This window comes from Podarcis pityusensis (assembly GCF_964106645.2).
Source record: "Podarcis pityusensis genome assembly, chromosome: 5".
NCBI classification, from domain to species: domain Eukaryota; kingdom Metazoa; phylum Chordata; class Lepidosauria; order Squamata; family Lacertidae; genus Podarcis; species Podarcis pityusensis.
Window position 1 is genome coordinate 30,241,835 of NC_138032.1, and position 20,985 is coordinate 30,262,819.

General features: G+C 42.4%; 1 protein-coding gene across 1 annotated transcript; it reads right to left on the minus strand.

The window, feature by feature from the left end:
* Positions 1 to 3,390: 3,390 nt before the first annotated feature.
* KCNE4 (potassium voltage-gated channel subfamily E regulatory subunit 4) lies at positions 3,391 to 20,483 on the minus strand. Its single transcript, XM_081007017.1, has 3 exons — positions 20,469 to 20,483; positions 7,687 to 7,906; positions 3,391 to 6,026 (listed from the first exon to the last, which is right to left on the minus strand). Exon 3 carries the CDS (start codon positions 5,998 to 6,000, stop codon positions 5,488 to 5,490), a length of 513 nt encoding a protein of 170 aa, XP_080863143.1. The 5' UTR covers positions 6,001 to 6,026; positions 7,687 to 7,906; positions 20,469 to 20,483; the 3' UTR covers positions 3,391 to 5,487.
* Between the last annotated feature and the right edge of the window lie 502 nt (positions 20,484 to 20,985).

Genomic DNA, 20,985 nt, shown 5'->3' on the forward strand with positions numbered 1-20,985 from the left:
ATCCCTTTCCCTGAGTACCACAACTGCCTTCATTCTGGCAGGGGACAGGGGGTGGACAGTAAGGGGTGGTATTCAGGTCAACAGGCATCCAGGAAACCACTTTGCTTTCCATGTAATTGCCAATTAACTAGTCAAGTTCAGCAAGAGGGTTTTTTTAATGTTTACTCTGGCCAGATGTGAACATGCATTGCATTTGTGCCAAGGCCTATTTCTCCCAAGCAAATGAGACATATTTTATGGAAGTCCAGCACATTTTGCATTCCCCCTGCCCGCCCCCCAGCTCACCTCGGCATGTAGCCAGGGCAAATCAGGCCTATGTTAGATCTGGGAGAGAATTTTCTTGTGGACCTGTCAGCTAATTCATATATACTATATAGTTTTTGGCTTACGTCCCTTGTTAAAAATATTTCAAGAATTTCTGGATCAGGTTAAGCTGAACTTCAGTGTTTGTTTTCATTTCGTATTATTTCCAATGTTGCTAAAGGTCACCAGCTTAATTTCATAACAACCCAAAATCAAAGTGAATGGAAATGTTTGAAGACTCCGTGCACAGTTGGGAGTCAGAAGAGCAGACGTTACAGAAACATACATTTTCAGATGGTACGTTTTGGTCATCCGAGTCTCAAAAGCCATTGTTTTGCCATGGAGTGGGCCATCACTTTTCCCTTCACAGCCCTGACATCTTCCAGTGGATCACAGTACAAGCAAAGCTGTGTGTCCCTTGCAGGAGGGTTGAAGAAGAAATTCAGTTTGGAATGCATATTAATGGCGAAATTTGCATTTCCTGAAACAACATACAAACTAAAACAGCTATCCTTCAAAATTCACTGACCTCTGAATTTTGCAGTGTGATTTTCTGACCAAAGAGACCTATACAAAAAGATGTATGTTTTAAAAAGACTGTTAAAAATGCATACATTAATGAGTGTTCTTGTGCATGAATCCTGCCTGTGGGTTTTCCCACAGACAATCTGGCTGACCCCTGTGAGAACAGGACACTTGGCTAGATGAGCCATTGGTCTGTTCTGCAAGGTAGTTGGAGAAGCCGCTGCTCTCTGCCTTGCTTGCCCTACATTTCCAGGCTTTGCTGCCATCATTTACAATCCTGCACCCTTGGAGCCCTTTCAAAAAGGTTAAAATCCTACAGCTTAGCCATTTGAAACAGGGAGCACAAGACAGATAGTAACTAACAGTGCTGTTGCAACCATGTCAACACAGAAGTAAGTTCTACTGAACTCAGTGGGGCTTGCTCTCAGGTAATACATGTGCTTGCTTTTCCCCCTCTGCCCTCCCAGCCTTTTTTCCTTTTGTGCCATGGCTGTTAAATTGCAATTCTCCTATTACTGATCTGGGAGAATATTGAAAATGTCTTATTTCATTTATCAATTCTTTATTTATTTAATCAATGGAGCTGGTTGCTGGGATTCTGATTTGCATCAGCTGCTTGTACCTACTTCCCCATTACTTTTCTCATTTTCTTATATTCATTACTTATTGTGCTAAAGAGCACACCTCTGTTCTCTTGTCTTGCAGAAATCAAGAAAGTGTGCATGCAGGCTTCTTTCCAATCCCTTGGTATCCAATTAAATCACTTTAAACCCATTATGCTACCAGCATGTATATGCGAGGTGTTTTGCAATTATGTCGTCTCTAACTGGCTTCCTACGGACCAGTCTGGGCCACACTCAGAAGCCTACCTCACTTCATGCCATCCCCTGCAGCCTGCTACTCAGAGTCCAGTGACTCAAGTGGGGCCTTCAAAGGAGTACCAAGACAGCCCAACAGTCCTTTAGCTAAGGCAAGCCCAGTCACATTTCCTCCACTTACATCATCAGAAGTAGGATGGCCCAAAAAGAAAATATGCATCACCCAAATAGAGGACAAAAGAAGGAATGGATTTCCATAAGTTTATTCTTCTTACATATAGAGGCAAATTTAGAAACTGTAATTTAAATAGAATAACATAGTGAGGAAGATTGTGACCAGTTGACCTGTGTGTCTGCTCAGTCTGCTGCTCAAGTGCTAATTGTTGGTTGGCAGCTTCCAGGCTCAACCACTGCTATGTCCTAAGATGGCAATATTGATGCTCTTAGCGTTTGAATGTCATCGCTGGAAAGCTGTAATGTAATCTTTCACATTAGGCAGCATTAATCCCAGGAGAAGCAATGTCCCAGTTATATTAGGGTGGCAATTTGGGAACTAGCCGCTTGGGATTATCACCGCTAGTGCCGCCTCAGACTTCCAAGGGGATCGTGTTGTGTATTAGATACAAGTCCAAATGCTCAACCAGAACGGCATTCCACATTCAGGTTAAGAAAACTTGTAGCAGTGCAGTGGTAGGGAAGCTCAGGCCCATGGGCCAAATTCAGCTCCCTCTGAGCCTTTTTATCCAGCCCTCAGGACTCTCCCCAGGCCTGGGGTGGGAAGCTTGTGTCCTGTGGCCAAATGCAGCACCCCTAGTCTATCGGGCCTTTGGGATGCTCCCCTGGCCCTCCTCCACTCCAGACCTCCCTCTTCTCAGCCCTGTCTATGCCTTTTTGTGTTTTGCATGGCCAAAATGTGTCCTCGAACTATTATCATGCCTCCTGCCTCGATGGAGGAGAGAGAGAGAGAGAGAGAGATGTGTGCAAAAGAGAGTGAATTTTGCATGACTGGAATGCAGCCTGTTGTAGAAAGGTAAGAGTCTTATTCATTGACCCACACAGGGGAAGACTAGAGTAATCTTTTATAATATGGCACCCTGTGAGAGGCCAGAATTTGGTGCCCCCAAATGGATCTTCTCAGTTATTTTCTCAGTTCTGTGCCCGCTCGGCTTGGCACCGTGTGTAGGGGAACCACCTTAAATCTGGTGCTGCCCCACACATTTTTACCTCTGCCCACCACTGGAATGCAACCCCCAAAAGGTTCCCTGTGAAGGAATGCAGTCATTCAGCTGAAAAAGGCTCCCCACTCCTACCATCAAAAGCAGACCCGTTTGTTCACTTCTTTCAGTGGCAATTTCAGCCACAATTTCCATAAACTAGAATGCCCACTGCCTTGTTCTGTGCTACCAAGTGCTTCAGAAACATTATCTTGTTGCACAAAATAAAAGTAGGTATGTTGACTCAAAATACACACTGTGTGCAAGCTTTTGAGTCCCCCAGAACTCTTTATCAGGCTAGATGGGGGAGGAAAGAAGTTGACTGATGTCGAAGTCATGCCACCGTAATTCTGGTCTGTTGCAATCCTTACAACAACCGTAGCTCCATATTGAAGTGGTGGGAAAGCAAGGGAGGACTGAGTTTGAGACAGAGCCGCTTACTCAAGGCAGAGTTCATGGCAAAGGTGAGATTTGCCCCAGGGAATCCTGAGCCACAGAGACCCCATTGGAGTACTGAGCACACACCGCAGAAAATTCACAAAAGTGTGATCGCTTTATTTAAATAAAAATTAGTGTTTGTCAGAAAGGAACAGTTAAACTTAAATATGTAAGACAAATATATACAGCTTGGTATCAAAGTATATACACAATTGTCTTTTGAAGCAAAGAGAGAGTGACAAGTAGATTTGTACGGAAATCAAAGAAATGAGGACAAAGCAATGGAAAAACATGACAACTCGAAAGTCGGAGTTGGAAAGTTTCAGGATTCAAGTGATTCCAGGCAACATGCCAGAAGTAATTTGGCTCCTTTGAAAACTTAAAACAGTCCCTCTTGGAATAAAGCAACCCAGAATTCATGCTTGCGGGTTGATCGGCCGAGTCAATGAAATATTCCCATTGCCTTTAATGAGATCTGCAGCCACTTGTCAATGAGCAACAAAGTCTCTGCACAAACAAAAGTATCCCCAGTGACATCAGAAAGAGGAGGTGAAGGTCCCATTTAGTCTGTCCCCACTCATACAGAACTTGGAACTGAGACTTTCAGATGGGAGTGGGAAATGAGAGCTCTTTGCCTCATTTGTGCCTGTCCCCTTTTCATGCTCTGTTTTCCCACACCGTATCCCATGGCAATGAATATGTTCTGGAGCTATTTAACTCAGAAAACTCAGAGAGGCATTTTGGCAGCATATCTGTTCTCATACTTATGAGACCAATCTGACGTTACTGTCCATTGCAATGCACGATGGAAGCAAAACCCCTCTGCCCCAGTGCTATTAAACCCTCTATGAAAATTGTGCAGAGGTTTAACTGGCAAGTTTCAAGCGTTTGTAATATGAACATACAGTGTGGTTCAGTTCTTCAGAGACACCAGTGCCAAACTATGGTTAAAAAGCTTACCTATGGCTTAGCATGATATTTGAACTGACAAACTATGGTTTGCAGACAGCCAGCAAATGAGAATCAGGAATTAAGTTTGAAGGGCATTTGCAAACCAAAGGTTGGATCCAGGCTAAGCTAGTAACGCTTTGTTCCCATTAGAATCAGTGGGACAATTTTATCATTACTAACTTAACTCCCACTGATTTCAAGCATGACTAACTTAGTCTGAATCCAGCCCAGTGTTTTGTGATAATGGTGCTACAGTGTGAAATCTAAATTGCCAGTTACAGGCCATGTTCCGTATCTTGCATCATTGGAACAAGCGTGTTGTACAGATGGAAAACAAAAGCAGGCAAGCAGATTTGAACCATGATTTGCCCCCATCTGCTATGAAACTTGAAGTATGATTTGGGCTCTAATTCATGCTTTTCATATGATAGCTGAATGGAGCCATTGGGGTAAACATTCTTACAGCAAATCAGGACATAGAAATGCATGCATCATGATGCAGACCTAGCCTGATCTGTGTCTGCTTTTGTAGAATTTCACCATAGTGCCCACTCCGTTTCATTGTGTTGCCCCACCCCTACCCCTCTAAATGCTACTAAAATGAAAAGAGTTTAGTATCCCCATGGATTGAGATCATGGTCTGCTGGTATGAATGGATGTAGCTTCATTTCTTTCATGGGCACTCTGAAAGAAATATTTGCTCAGATATACTTGCACATGGACCTACTTCTTCTGACACAGCTGCACATATTTGAGAGTCAAGAATGAATTAAACTGTGCTTAGTCATTGGCTGAAGCAAAGCTCTTTGTTTGGTATTGCATTATCCCTGCCCTTGGTGACCACATTTTCCATAGAAACTCTTTCTTTTAGACTTGCTTATGGGGGTGAAACACTCATAAGACCAGATCCATGAGGCTGGCAGCTCATTCATGAAACATCCCTGATGTTTCTCAGCTACTTCCCAGATATTTGCAGCATTCTAAAGCAAACCGAGAGCCTACGCAAACACATTTGCCAGGAGAGAAATATCCCTCCTTGTCCTTAATAACAAAGCTATTCTCCTATGCACAACAAATGCCTACCCAGTTGTTTTTCTGCTTCCTGCCTTTCCTCCCTGCTTCCAGGCACCCCTTCCATCATTGGTGCTCGACAAATTGAGAAAGGAGGCAAGATGGGAAATGGTTTTCCTTCAGTTCTACTCATTCAAAAGATGCTGCATCTCCAGGTCCTGCAAGCGCTAGGAATTTTGGTGGATGCTTTCCGAAGAACCTTCACTGCTGTCATCGAGGAGAGCCACTTCGCCTGTTTCTCCCAGCTCGGCATCAGCCACTTCCTCTTGAATAGTGAGGTGAACGTCTGTCAAGGAAGACTCGCTCACGCTGCTGCCTTCCATGGAGCAGAGGGTGCAGGAGAGAGCCGGTGCCATGCTCTCTTGCAGCATGCTGAACATCATGGGGATCTGGACAGACCTCAGTCCCGAGATGGTGGGCAGAGGCTTGACAGCCTGTCCCCATGCCCTCTCCTCATCCTTGTAGAGCAGCAGCAAGTTGGATTTCTTCTCCTTCCTCTTGGACTTCATGTAGCCCAGCATGATGCCCATCAGGAAGATGCCGTAGAAGGACATCACGATCAGGACATAGAAGTATTCGTTTCCGTTCCCTCCGCCTTTCTCAAGAGTGGACGCAGCAGGTTCTGTGCTTTCAGCAGCAAGCATGGGCTGGGTCATGTTCAAATGATCCATCGTGAACATCAAAGCACTGTGGGGGAACCAGGAACCTGCAAGAGGAAATAGGTCGGGACATCAAACCCAGAAATCAAAACCCAGAAAACAAAATAAATACAAACATTTTTAGAAAGCTAAATAGCTGCAAATGGGAAATCCTTGGTCTATCTATTTTCAAAAGAAAAGGAACAATGCCAAATGACCACCATCATCATAATCAGTATTTTATATACTTTGCAGCTGCCCAGGAAAGATGCCAAGCATTCTTATTCCTTTATTACAGATGTGGGAGCTAATATTCAGGACCAGGGATGGAGACAGGGTGGCCCTCCAAATATTGCTGGATTACAATTCCCATCATACCAGCCTTTGTCTATAGTGGTTGGGGCTGGGAGGAGTTGCAATTCAACAATATCTAGAGGACCATCATATTATTACGCTGGAAATAATAGAGTAGAACAGTTTTATCAGTTAGGAATATTTTAAGGAAGGTTAGAGGAGGGCCATCTCAATGACTTTACACCAGGTTTCCATCTAGCTCCATGACATCCACCCTGTCCGACAGCAGCTTTCTGGCATCTCACAGTGCCTGCTGCCTGCTCCTTTATAATTCGAGATCCCAGGGATTGAACCTGGATCTTCTGCATGAATAGCATGGTGCTGTGCCCCTGAGGTGTAGTCTATCCTTTATGCAGTGTGCATCGCTTGCCGTCCCCTAATTCTATGAGAGCTGGTGTTATGTTTGGTGGCTGAGGCTGCATACACATAGTACCTTTAAAGCACATTTCTCCCCTCAAAGAATTCTGGCCACTGCAGTTGATTGAAGGTTGTTAGGAATGGGAACTCTGTGAGAGGTGAACTACAATGCCCAGAACACTCTGAGGGAAACATGTGTTTCGAATGTGTTCTAAAGGTATAGTGTTTACGCAGCCTGGGAGTGTGAGCTGAGAAGATTCTGGTTCAAATGTCACCATAGCCATTGAGTTTCCTCAGCATCAGTCACCCACTCTCAGTTCTGCAAGATGAGGATGATACTTCCCCTAGGCTGTTGCACGACTTACTAAGAAAAAGTATACAAAATGCTATTTCTTATAAGAATAATAATCATATGGCAGTTTTCCTTTCCTTTTGAAAAAAATATACAGAGCTTCACAGACTTGGGCTTCTATCAGAGCAATACTTTGGTTTGTCTGAAGATAATCCAGCAGACAGCACCACAAAGAGAGTATGTGATCACAAATGAACAAAGGGTGAAAAAGCCATTCTAAAATACAAGAAATATATAAACGTGGGAGGCAAAAAAAGTTTTTGGGGAAGGCTTACTATCAAGACAAGCTTAATGCATCAAAGCTCTGAGAATCTGAATACATAGCTTATCAGTGTTGTGTAGCCAGTGTGGTGTAGTGGTTAAGAGCGGTAGTCCCGTAATCTGGGGAACCGGGTTCGCGTCTCCGCTCCTCCACATGCAGCTGCTGGGTGACCTTGGGCTAGTCACACTTCTCTGAAGTCTCTCAGCCCCACTCACCTCACAGAGTGTTTGTTGTGGGGGAGGAAGGGAAAGGAGATTGTTAGCCACTTTGAGACTCCTTAAAGGGAGTGAAAGGCAGGATATCAAATCCAAACTCTTCTTCTTCTTCTAGACAAGGTAATAATAAGAAAACACTATTGTATCTAGCGCAGTGAAACAAAGAAAAAGAGACTTGAACAACTTACGTGAGTCTGCAAATAATTTTGTGCTTCCCAAAGCTCCCAAGAAGACTGTTCACGAAGCAGTTTCCTGAGTTCTGGAAACTTTCTCCGTCCGCTGCCAGAATTAATAGCCTCTGAAGAGAAGTTTCATCACGTGATTCCCAAGAGTTTACAATAGCTGCATGCTGGAGTCAGTGCATGAACTCAAAGGCTTGCGGTTTAACTGGTTGGATTCCTGACACCTCTGTGAAAATGAAAAAGGCTGAGGATGCTGAGTAACTTTTCCTAAACAAAGCTCAGTGCCAGAGTGTGTGGACACAAACACAACTCAGGCACTCACACTCCAGTGGTGGAAACTGTGATTTGTACTGACGGTCGCTTTGTGCCAATGGAGGAAGAAGCTTTACAGGGCAATACAGTTAAGAGAAAGAGCAATCAGCAGAAAATCCCTTTCATGGCCATCTGCAAGTTGGGATGGAGGAATATGTCAAATATAGGGATGTATATGTAAGAAGACTATGCAGAAAGGCTGCCATGCAACAGGCTAGCAAACATGTCAGGATTCTCTGTAAGAAGTGACTGAACAAAATATGACAATTCCAGACCACACAGCTAGTGTGAAAGCAGCTGCAAAGTCCACCCAGATAGTTGCAAATGAAAACATTTCTTTCTTTCTTTAATGTAAGTATTTGGGTTATGGCATACTTTTCTGTCCTACTTTTCACTTGGCTTGTTTTAGGTGTTGTATCATTTTTATTGTCAGTTGCTGTGGAAGAATTAGTTATTTAGAAAGGCAGCTATTAAAGATATAAGTAAGTGAAATCTGGATGGCAATTTGGCAGCTGTTTGTGTTCCATTATGTTTTCACCAAGCAAGTGCAACCACCCATTCTCTGCCATCCTGCTATCTTCCTTTTTATTTACTGAAATTACACATCACGTAATCTATCCCAGAAGCAAATAGAGTGATCTAGGGCCAAGATGAGAAAATAGTCCTGAATCAACCATGCTCTCTGTGTATAACATAAATGTCATCCCCACTGCGTAACTTTCAGGGATGTGTATGTGAAAGGGCATTTCAATTTCTCACTGGATTTTGAAGACTTCTTGATGATAGAGCCTGGATATTTCCCAGTTGAGTCTTGGCTCTTTAAAGGTTAAACAAGCATGTAATTATAGAATCAAAAACTTTCAATCTTCAAATTTATTTATTTTTTAATACAGAGACATAAAGACTAGTATAATGGGCTTCCCATCATTTGAAATCAACATGGCTTTGTTGTCTAAGATGACGATCTTTCCCCCTCATCACACGTTCCCATACAATGGCCCAGGAGTTGTTGATGTTGGATTAACATCCATGGGGATTTGATACAACATCATCTGTCTGCAGCATTGCTTTGCCAAGTCTGTATGTGTGTGTGTCACCCACCCGTCCCTTATCTCGTAATATTATTTCTAATGTTGACCTAAGTATATCATATCTGGCATTTCACATCCCCCACAGACTTGCATAATCATCTGTAAACTAAGTATGAGTACCCAAAGTTTGCTTTTTCCAACTTTGTGGAGATTGTTGGGTCCAAATTCAGTCCCACTCCCCTGCTAATCTCTGAATAAATAGCAATTGGAACGCAGCTAAAAACACAGAAGCCTTTCTCCCTGGTGGCAAAGGAATTGCTACAATAGCTTTTCTAGACACCCAGAAGAAAGAAAAACACATGTAATTTTCTATGCTGAGAACTCTTTGGTATTAATCCATGTGGCTATAGACCTGCTGGGAATATTTCATTTCTCCCTCCTGTTGCCTCTTCTCCAATTCATATAATTCCTGATATGATAGGGCATACAGAAAACAAAACAACAATCCCATCTGTGCTTTGTCAGTAATGTCCCATACAAAAACAAAATATTGCTCCAACTTATGGTTCAATAGGTAGCCTGCTGGGTTGGGAGGTTGAAAATTATTGGATCCGAAACCTTTGTTCGAATCCCTGCTCAGTCAAGAACATGACTGAGTGGCTTCAGACAATTCATTACTCTAATTGACTAGAGTGCCACTCACACATAACAAAACGCATCTCCTGGGTGGGGGATGCAGTTTCGCACTGAATTTGCATCTGCTGATTTGAATGGATAGAGGCACATTTAGAAGTAATTAAGATAATTCAAATAGAAGTATAAAACTTCTCACTATGTTGGCTCGGCTTGCTGTCCAGGAGCTAACTGTGGAGGAGCAACTTCTGGGCCCCTCCCACTGCCCCTTCTTAGGGTTCATTGCCTACAAACAGGACTTGGACTAGGCAGCCCTTCAAAGAGAAGACTCCTTCAGATAGACAGCCCTTCAGAGAGAAAGCTGTCCTATGTAAAGCAAGCCCTAGTACAGTGGAAGCTCGGTAGTCAAATGTAATCTATTCCGGAAGACCGTTCGACTTCCAAAGCGTTCAACAACTGAGGTTCCACTGTACCAGCCTGCTTCACCAGTTTGCAATGAGGCTAAAGCACTGCTCTGAATGCTTAGAGAAAGTACGTGATACAAATGAAATGGAGTGGAGCGGAATGGATGAAATGAAAGCATGAGAAATGATGAGCATGGCTCTTACATTTACACAACTTCCCCTCCTTCTCCTCTAAATTTGCTCCTGGGGGTTGGAGAAGATACTTAGGGAGCCTGGGGGTAGGCTCAAAAGGTGAGGAGATGCTAAGTTCCATTGTGTGGCCAAAGGCCAAAGGGACCTGCTTATCTGGAAGTCTCCTCCTGAGTCTCAATTCCACCTATGCTGCATGTGTATAACAACCCAACACGTCATATGGGTGAGTCAAGAGTTCTCCATCTTTCCTCTACTATGAGAATATGAGAAATAGCAGCAACTATTCCAGAGCAACTTAGCAGCCTAGAATTATAGTGCTGGAAAGAACCGAAAGATGATCAAGACAAGGAAGGCACCTTGCCACAAGGAAGGTGCACCCGCTGAAACTTCTGCCAGCCCTCCCCTCCCCCTGCCTCATAAATCTATGCATCCCCTTCTTTCCAATGTCTGTCTAGGGCAGCGGTTCTTAACCTGCGGGTCCACAGATGTTGTTGGACTAAAACTCCCATCATCCCTAGCTAGCAAGGCCAGAGCTCAGGGATGATGGGAGTTGTAGTCTAACAACATCTGGGGACCCACAGTTTGAGAACTGCTAGTCTAGGGGAACAGGAAATAGGACAGTACACATCTGCCGCTACACAACCTGTTTGAAAGCAACTATTCTCCCCAGGGAGCTGAACAGCTAAATCCTGCAGCCTTCTGTGGAAAAAAAAGTGCTGCATTAACCCTTTGGAAAAGAGCATAGTCCTTGTGCGCATCTGCCAGATTCTATCTGAGTCAGAGAGGATTAATGACATCAACCCTTTTCTTTATGCATGAGATGCTGATCTCCATTCAATTCCCACTGGTTCCACAACACTCTGCATGTAGCTGAGTGGCGTGTATACAAACCGTGACTATCCTTCCCTGAAGCAATCTGTTTATTATCAGTGTGAAAGGAAGGGCAGGAGGAGGACAAGGGAGTAGACGTTAGGATTTCCCCCACTTTCTAGCACTGGGTATTTACGGAAAGAGAGGCATGAAGATAAATATGGGAAATTATTTGGATCCTGAGATAACATAAGAAATTTCACAGGAGGAGAGCTTCCTGTTGCATCCTCCCTACTGCAGACATCTGTGTCCCCCAAAAAAGTCCCCATGGAGAATCAGGGGCATCTCTTGAATAATGTGCTTTGAGGACCCATCTATTCCAGTTGGCTTTTGGTAAAGAGGATTGTATTAAGATTGTTTGTTTTTAGAGTATTGCTTAGATTGCTGAATTTTTGCCATTTTTATGAATAATATTTTTAAATGTTGATTAACTCAAGTTACAGGGAAGCTTCTGGCTTATTGACATTTTGTGGTTTGAAAATTATGCATATTGAATCAAATTGTATTATATGAACAGTGGTGTCCGTTGCTTGTTTTTAGGCCTCCAAAAGAGGACTGTGTCCTATAAGGAGACCTCAAATGGTTTAAATAAACAAATTTAATGCGGGGTGGCAAATAAGGGGCTGCTGGGGAAAGATGAAATCACCCAAAAGTTGAGTAGACATTTGCCCAATTTGGGGTGATTTCTCCCTTTCCCAGCAGATGCCCCCATTAGGGAAACTTAAAACATTACTTTCCCCAGGTTTACACCATACACAGAGAACAGTCAATTACACTTGAGCATTGTAATGTCTGAATATTCAGACATAAATCTGGCACAAAGGGATTGAGAATTTTCCAAGTCAGAACGCTTTGGGGAATTAACTCTGGAGTAGGTGCTTATAACCCCCAGTTTTGGAAGCAAGGTTCGCAAATTAAGCACAATGTTTTAATTTCATTGAACGCAATGCTACATCTCATATAGGAAGTGAATTCAGATGGTAATATTTTGGCTATGAGCATCTTCCACGTTCTCCAGTTTTGCCAGTTCTGGAAGATTCTGAAAATAATAGTTGAAAGTCTCCATTTCTAATTGTGGGGTGGGGGGAGGAATCTGAAATGAACAGAAAGTGGAAGAGGTTGGGGCTCTTTAAGAACTCAACAAGAGCATGCTAGATCAGACCAATGACCCATCTAGTGCAGCACCATCTTCTCAACCAGATGCCTATGGAAAACTCACAAGCAAGTCCCAAGCACAAAGGCACTCTCCCCTCCTGGGGGGGGGGGGAACCTTTCTCCATGCCATGCATAATTTCAGACTTCTCTCATGCCACCTCTTACTTTTTTTGCTAAACTACAAAGGCTCTGCCATTTGGTTGCCCTTTTCTGAACTTTGTAGCATGGCTCTCATTGCTAGCAATGAAGCAAGCCGAGCGAGAGCGAGAGCGAGAGCTCCCATGATTTTAACATAGCGCTGATTGAAGAATGATTTGGTGGAGTTTTCTCATGACCTGACACTGTGCAAATAAAGCAAAGAAAACTATTTCTTGCTTAAATCAGGAAATTAACCAGCAGGGAAGTCAAATGCTCTGAAGTCAGGAAGTCTGCTCAGTTCTAACTAAACCCAAAAGGCTTGCATTGAACAATGAATTAAATGTGTACTACTGTCCTCCAGACTCCTTTCTCCCTCCCATCCCAGAGACCAGGAGAAATCTTGCAGAGGCCTGGAGTTGGAGCCCTGCCAGGGAGGTGTATATGATCTGGCAAATAAATCAGTTAGGAGCCTGCATTCCATAAACAAGGTTTGGCACACCAGGAAAACCCAGTTTTGTCCTCTATTCATGTAGTACATTTATTATTTATTTTATTTATCGAATTTATATATTGCCCTATACCTCAGGTAAAATCAGAATATAAAGCCACAATGAACATAATCAAAATAAAAACAGCAACAGGATGCAATTGGTGTTGATGCAATTGGTTTTTCATTTAGTCTACACCTGAGTCAAACTTGCAATCTGTAAGAGGAGTCAAATAGCATTGAGGGTTTTTTTTTTCTTTTTTCAAGCATATTAAAGCACCCCTCTACTACAGAAAATGGAAAGAGGCCACCAATCCGTCTCCTTAATAAACTATACAACAGCTGTTGTACTGAGAAGATTTTTGGTCAAACTAATAGTTTGACAGACTGCAACAACTGGCAGAAAACAATGCAGGTCTTAACTTGGCAGAGAATCTGAGGGCGGGTGATAGCTGACAAAAAAGAATGGCAGATGGATTTAGATTCAGACTGATCCTCATATGAGACAGATTCTCCAGCATTCTTCAACAGCTTGTTGAATGCCATTCAAGGATACTGAAAGCTGGTTTTACTCAATCTTAGCACCTCATGGCAGATTATTGTAGCCTAGAGATACATTCGAAAAATCTGGGCAAATCAGTTTGTTCAGATTTATTCATTCTGCAGGATTTTGTCCTCCCATTTGACACTGATAATAAATGATAATACAGTGGTACCTTGGTTCTCAAATTTAATCCTTTCTGGGAGTCCTTTCAACTCCCGGAACAGTTAAAAAACTAAGGCGTGGCTTTTGATTGGATGCAGGAGCTTCCTGTACTCAAGCAAATGCCGCGTCAGATGTTTGGCTTCCAAAAAACGTTCCGAAAAACGTTCACAAACCAGAACACTCACTTCCGGGTTTGCCACATTCAGGAGCTGATTTGTTCATCTAAGCCAAGCATCCCCAAACTCGGCCCTTCAGATGTTTTGGGACTACAATTCCTATCATCCCTGACCACTGGTCCTGTTAGCTAGGGATGATGGGAGTTGTAGTCCCAAAACATCTGGCGGGCCGAGTTTGGAGATACCTGATCTAAGCCGTTCAGCTATTAAGGTACCACTGCAGGCTGCTTCTTTCAATCAACACAAAAGCAGAACAACCAGCTATTTATGGGTGAACACAGCCCTACTCCAGCCAAATTCATAGCATCTGAATTCTGAATTCTCCCCCCCCCCCAATAAATGCAGAAAAGCTATTTGCAAAATGGGCAAATTCTGAAAAAAAAGGAAAGTCATTGATCAACAGCCAATAGGTAGCGTATGTACGGTATGTATGTTTGTTTGTAAAATATATATGTCCAAGCAACATTTTCCCTCATCAGCACACATTACATGTTTGTCAGTGTCATTTTGGTGTACCTGCAGGAGTTGCAATACTTAAAACAGTCCACAAATCATTAGTAGGAAAGACTTGTTGGGATAAATTGTTTCAAATACTTAAAAACAGAACTAAGAGAAATACAATGTATCTGAAAGCTGGCTGACACTGCAAAAAAAATTAATGGAAAAGGAAGAAAAAACAATGCTTCATATAGAATTTAATATGAAAACAGCGGAAAATCTCTGTATGCGAGTATACAACCCCAACTTTTTACACTTTACTTCTGCTACTTTCCAGGTTAAAGAGTCTGCAAATTGATTTTTTTCTGGAATCAAACAACCTGGAAATGAATGCTAAACAAGTAGTGTATTCCATTAGTTTTCCAGACGTGCTTTTATGCCAGGTGAAAGCTCAAATATAATGCAGAAATTAACAGTTAGGAAATGGAATAAACCACTGTGTAAATGCAGCCTATGAATGAACCGTAAGTAAAAGGGAGGGGGAGTCAAAGAGAACTTTGTGTCCTGAGAAATTTGTTCAGCATCTAAACTTATTCTTCAAGACAGCAGAGGCCTTAGACATTAATGGAGACGGTCATATTGTTTGCAAAAACAAAAACAACATACTGTGAACACGCACCAAAATATTCAGCAGAAATAAGACATATGCGTGTGAAATGTGTATCGCCTTATGCTGGAAGAAGACCCAAGCAGGGTACATTTGAACTGCAGCTCAGCATCTGCTATCCATGTAGAAATGAAACAGCTGCTATGCTATTAAGGTCATAGTGACCTAGGATGACTGGTGAAGAAGCCTCTCTCTTTTTTTTTTTTTTAACGCTGCACATTATTTTTCCCTGGCTTAAAATTAATGTGAAAGGGAGCAGCTTGTTCATGTGGCGCTATGCAGCCTCTTGGATTTCTCTGTGGCTGCACAAATGCGCTAGGATAATGCATGGATAATGTCGTTCTACAGGGTAGTCACTAGGTGGCACTGGACTTAGTTACATCTGGGTGGAGCCTGGAGTTTCCTACAGCAATTGAATTCCTGGTTGAGAAATAAATGATAAAGTTATTGTCAAGCTCCCTGACTGAACGATTCGGAACTGTGACTTCTTGCGGGGTGGGTGAGCTCACTGGGGCCAACACATATCAAGTTACTCTCAAATTTCTCTCTTCTACATACACATGTGCGCACACTTGTGTGTGTGTGTGTGTGTGTGTTGGCAGTGGGTGTGGCTATCAGGCTGTCCTCACACACATACAAGAGATATATGCACGCCCCCTTCCTCAGCTGATCTGTATAGCTCACCCCCTACCCACTCCTCAAATGACTGCTCTGATTATCGGGGAGGGGGTGATTTGCATCTCCCTTGGAGTGTCAAGCACTTTGACCACTTTCTTTTTTCCCTTTTTTCCACATCTGACCAAATTTGTGGTGAAGAAAACATTGCTTGTGGGGCTGCATCAAGCCCATGTTAGCTGTCCGTGTTCTAGAGTTCAGAGAAGTAGACAATGGGATCAAGACTAGTCCACAGAGGATGAAAGGAGTGAAAGGCGTGTTTTTTCATTTCATTTTGAAATGGGGAAGTGATGCCAGCCCCAGTTATTATACAGTGGAACCTCTATTTGCGACCATAATCCATTCCGGAGGTCTGTCCGGAGGTCGAAATGGGTCACTGGGAGAGGCGCCATTGTGTGCAGGCAGGGGCGGCGATTGCCCACTTCTGTGCATGTACGAACAGCAGCAAATCCACCAGTTACTTCAGGGTTTGCCACGCTCACGACTTGGAACAACCATAAGAAGAGGCTGTGGTAAGTAGAAGTTCGACTGTACAATGATGCTATGGGGCCAGATTTTCCTGCTTTTTGTTACCTTTGTATTTAGTGGTTTTATTCCTCTTAATTTTATTGTACAGTTGGCTGTGTTTAATAATAATAATAATAATAATAATAATAATAATAATAATAATAATAATTTTTTATTTATACTCTGCCCTCCCCAGCCGAGGCCGGGCTCAGAGCGGCTTACAAGCAATAATAAAGATAAATTGAATACTGCATTGTAGTTTTTAAAATCTCTTTGTATACCATCCTGTATATATAAAATCTGCTACATGAAGATACATTAACATCATATTTTTTAAAACTTGATTCTGTTGTGAGTAAGCAAGTAATAACTTTGGATTATCAAGGAAACGGGGATGTTTCTAGAATACTTTTGCTGAAATTTTCAACCAACTTGATATGATTAATACTTGTATATTTAAATAAGAGGAATAATACTAATAAAGATTATTGTTAATCCAGAGGAATGCTGGGGCTCCTCCTCTAGGTATTTAAGTGATATCCAGTTGTCTTCTAATGACATGCAGTTAGACACTCAGTGTAAACAAATGAACAGCTGGTGTACCAAAAATGTGTGTGGTCCTTTTTCTGTGCGTGGGTCAGTGGTTTCTGAAGCATGTAAGAGAATCCAGGAAAAGGGAATAAAGTGAGGGCTTAGATGACGCAATTCTTAAAAGAAGTTTCTTCAAGAAAACAAATCCAAGAATATAATAATAATAATAATAATAATAATAATAATAATAATAATTTATTATTTATACCCCACCCATCTGGCTGAGTTTCCCCAGCCACTCTGGGCGGCTCCCAATCAAGTGTTAAAACAGTACAGCGTTATAAAACAGTACAGCGTTAAGAAGTGTACAGTATGCCATTGCAAGAATATAGGAAATATATAGCGCTGCGACTTAATGGCAGAGTGCAACCTTTCCATACAAAAGTTCACTGGTTCAATGTGATGCCATCCAGATGTTATTGGGATGCAACTTCCATCAGTCCCAGCCAGCATGGCTGATGCTCAGGGATGGTGGGATGAGGAAGAAATTCTAACCTGCTCCTATTTAAAGGCAAACCTGTCTAATTCACACTTTCTGGAAAAAAATAATGAGGACTGAAACACAGCCATCCTTTGAAATCCGCCCTGCTCTGAATTTTACAATGCAAGTAATAACTTTGGATAATGGCACTTTACTCCTGCCAAGTAAAGCGTACAAAAATGCATGTATAAGTGTGCCTAAAAATGCATATATTTAGGGAAGTAAAATACAAAAAAATGCACTGTATGAAGGGAAATGGCTTTGCAAACATGTGTATATTAGGCAAAATGAGCACACAAATGCTGTTGGATTTTCAAGATGTCCTTTTTGAAAGAAAGAAAGAAAGAAAGAAAGAAAGAAGCAGAAAACGGACAGATTTGACAATCCCTGGTTGTAATCCAGCAACATCTGAGCAGCACCAACTTAGCTACACCTTCTCTAGCATTCTTGGGAGGGATGAAAAATAGCCCTTTCTGAAACCCCAGAGAGCCATGGCCAGTCAAGGCAATACTAAGCTAGTTGGAGAAAGTGACTCAGATGGTCGGTGGCATTCTATCTTCCCATATGCATACACACGACATGCACACACACGTGTTAAGAACATGGAGGTCATTGGAAAGGAAATGGTAAAATAGTGTTTCAGCTTGGGCCTACTTTGGCTGTCAGCTGCGCAGCCTAAATTAAGGCGCACTCTTGAATCTGATAACAGCAGCAGTTTGAAGAGAGAGAGAAAATACTAATGTGGCAGAAATACAGCCTTTCGGAGTTTGCCTTGTCAGCAATACCTATTTACTATTTATCCTTAATGATTTATGGTGCCTTTAAATGCTTCTCTTGAATTCTCTGCACAGATGACATCCTAGAACTGCTATAGGATAAATGTCACAGTATTTAAAATTATCACAGTTTGGGGGAATGGGCAAATTCCACCCTTTCCTGCTACTTAAAAGTGCTGGATTTATATTCTGCTGAATTTCAACAATTCTTGCCTGCAATGCTGCTTTTTATCATGATTAACTGTGTCACTTTTGTTGTTTTATTAGCTATTATTGATTGCCTTGGTTTTATGTATGCCTGTCGTCAGCTGAAAGGTAGGATAGGTGTATATCAAATAAGGATGGAGAAAGTTGTTAGACTCTGACTCCCACCAGCTCCAGCCCACGTGGCCAATGAGAATACAGTGGTACCTCGGGTTAAGAACTTAATTCATTCCGGAGGTCCGTTCTTAACCTGAAACTGTTCTTAACCTGAAGCACCACTTTAGCTAATGGGGCCTCCTGCTGCTGCCGCACCACCGCCGCGCGATTTCTGTTCTCATCCTGAAGCAAAGTTCTTAACCCGAGGTACTATTTCTAGGTTAGCGGAGTCTGTAACCTGAAGCGTATGTAACCTGAAGCGTATGTAACCCGAGGTACCACTGTACCTGCTGTAATGTAACAACCTCTGGAGGGCCACAGGTTCTCTCTCTCTCTCTCTCTCTCTCTCTCTCTCTCTCTCTCTCACACACACACACACACACACACACACACACACATCAAGGGATTGTTCAGTTAGTTGTCAGAGAAAATAAAATGCACGTCAGATATGGAAGCATAGGAAAGAGAAAATAGCACATTGCACTCAGACAGGAAGCTTTGCCACTGCAACTGACACAACATATTGCTGGGGACTCCCAAAGGGTTGAAATAACCTGGGAGTTTGAGTTTATGAGCTACTGGGTTGGTATATATATCTGCCTAAAATATAACAATACATAACAATAACAATACATTGCAAACCCTCATCCCTGCAGCAGGAAAACAGAATATTTGTAAAGTTTCTAAGATGCACTTCTGTGCCAAAGCAAGGCCTATTGCAAGTCCTCAGCTTCTCTGCAAATAATCTGCAAATAGAATTAAGCTACATTTCCCAAGTTGAGTTCCTTACAAGACATTAGCACTTTGGTCAGCAAAGAGGACGTGTCCAGATTAAAATTTACAAAATTTACACAGTGTTATATCTGTCTTGGTTTTATTTGTTTTGCCCTAATTCTGTCTAAAGTAGTGTGCCCAGAGTCAATGTTGACTTTATGCTCCTTGAGAGGAACTGCATTGTGGTTCCTTTGGCTGTTCCAGAACTGGCAGGCAAAGAACATTTCAAGAAAACTACGAACATCTGAGAAGAATGTTTAGCTTGGAAACGGTTATGGAAATCTAACAGTTATATCATTGTTGCTTCTGTTCCAGACATAACAGTCTTATCTTTTTGACATGATATGTGCAATAAGGCAAATATTCTTTATGAAGGCATCCTTGTATTTAAAACCTTAGGAGTTTACAATCGGTATTCCTAGAAGATACATTTCCCACACACAGTTTCTTTCAAAGCTGAAGAACACCATGAAATGCATTCCTGCCTTTAGATACTGAAATTACCAAAACAAACAAACTCAACCACTGCCAAACCCTTCCATGCCTGGAGAATACTTAGTTCTTCTGAATACAGGGGATGAGAGCATCTTAGTGTGGCAATGGAGCCTTATTTTGCAAAGGACAACCCTCAACTTGAAGGGCTCTCAGAGGACAAGCCTTTATTTGCAACTGCCACGTGTTTGAGGGGCTGCCCAGTAGAAGTCCAGTTTAAGGATAAAGGCCACATCCACTCCATACCTTTAAAGCACTATCATCAGTGCTATTTTTCTAGAAAAAGGGGTGCCAGAACTCAGTATGAATACCTCCCTTGTTCTCTTATAATGGCAATGGTGCTCACCTGAGAGATGCCGGAACTGCGTTCCAGTGAGTTCTGGCTGAAAAAAAGCCCTATCATACAACTTTAAACACTCACGACTTGCCCCAAAGAATTCTGGGAGCTGTAGTTTGTTAAGGGTGCTGAGAGTTTTTAGGAAACCATATTCCCCTCCTCCCAGAGCTACAATTCTCAGGGTGGGTTAGCAATCAATCCCCCCTCACTTATTAGGAAAAATATACCCCACTGAGCACGGTGGAACTTTCAAGTCAACACGCACAGGGTTCAGTGCCATGCTTTCCCTGCAAACATGCACGATGGATCCCAGCTCAGTCATTAATCTAGCAACTGTGTCATGCAAAGTGTTTTCCATCCTTTGCCCTGGTCAGTCTGTGAGAAGTAACAGGTTTCTGTACAGGAGTTGCTCTTCTAAATATGGTTCCACGCACAGTACAGAGGAGCATGCTGTTTGGAGGAACAAAATACCACATCTATCACCTAGTGATGTGCAGGCAGGTCTGCGGCACCATCTGCACACTGCCAAGCAAAGGACAGGCACTGTTGATTTGGCTGTGCTTGACAGATTGTCTAGCCTACTTACAAAGGATTGAAACGAAGTCGTTCTTTCCCCAAAGATACAGATGCAGAATGCTTTAGATGTTCCCCCACGCACACACACAAAAAGGAGAAACCAACCAGTAGTCATAATTGTCTTGAATAAGTCATCATGGTTACCAGTGGCCTGCTTAGATGTCAGCGGTGAAATGCTGGTTGCCATAGCTACCTGCAAAGGTGCAGGGGAGGGGGGCAAAGTCAGCTATGGAAATTAAATTGCTCTGGAAGATCAGACATCTGGATGCTGCATTCATATTAGATTCAAGATGTGGCAAGACATTCTAATTCACACAAACTATATGGGGACGCCTGTTGCTTAGCTAAGGCATGCCTTTGAAATAATTCCTGTGGAACTAGGAGACTGGTGTATTTTGCACCAGCTCTTCTAAAATTAATGAAAACATGAAGAAATGAAAGAATTAACCATTTTGCAATGGCAATATAGGTTTTCAAGTGGGCCATACAAACAGTATGCTGGCTTCCGGAATGATCTTTTTCAGTGT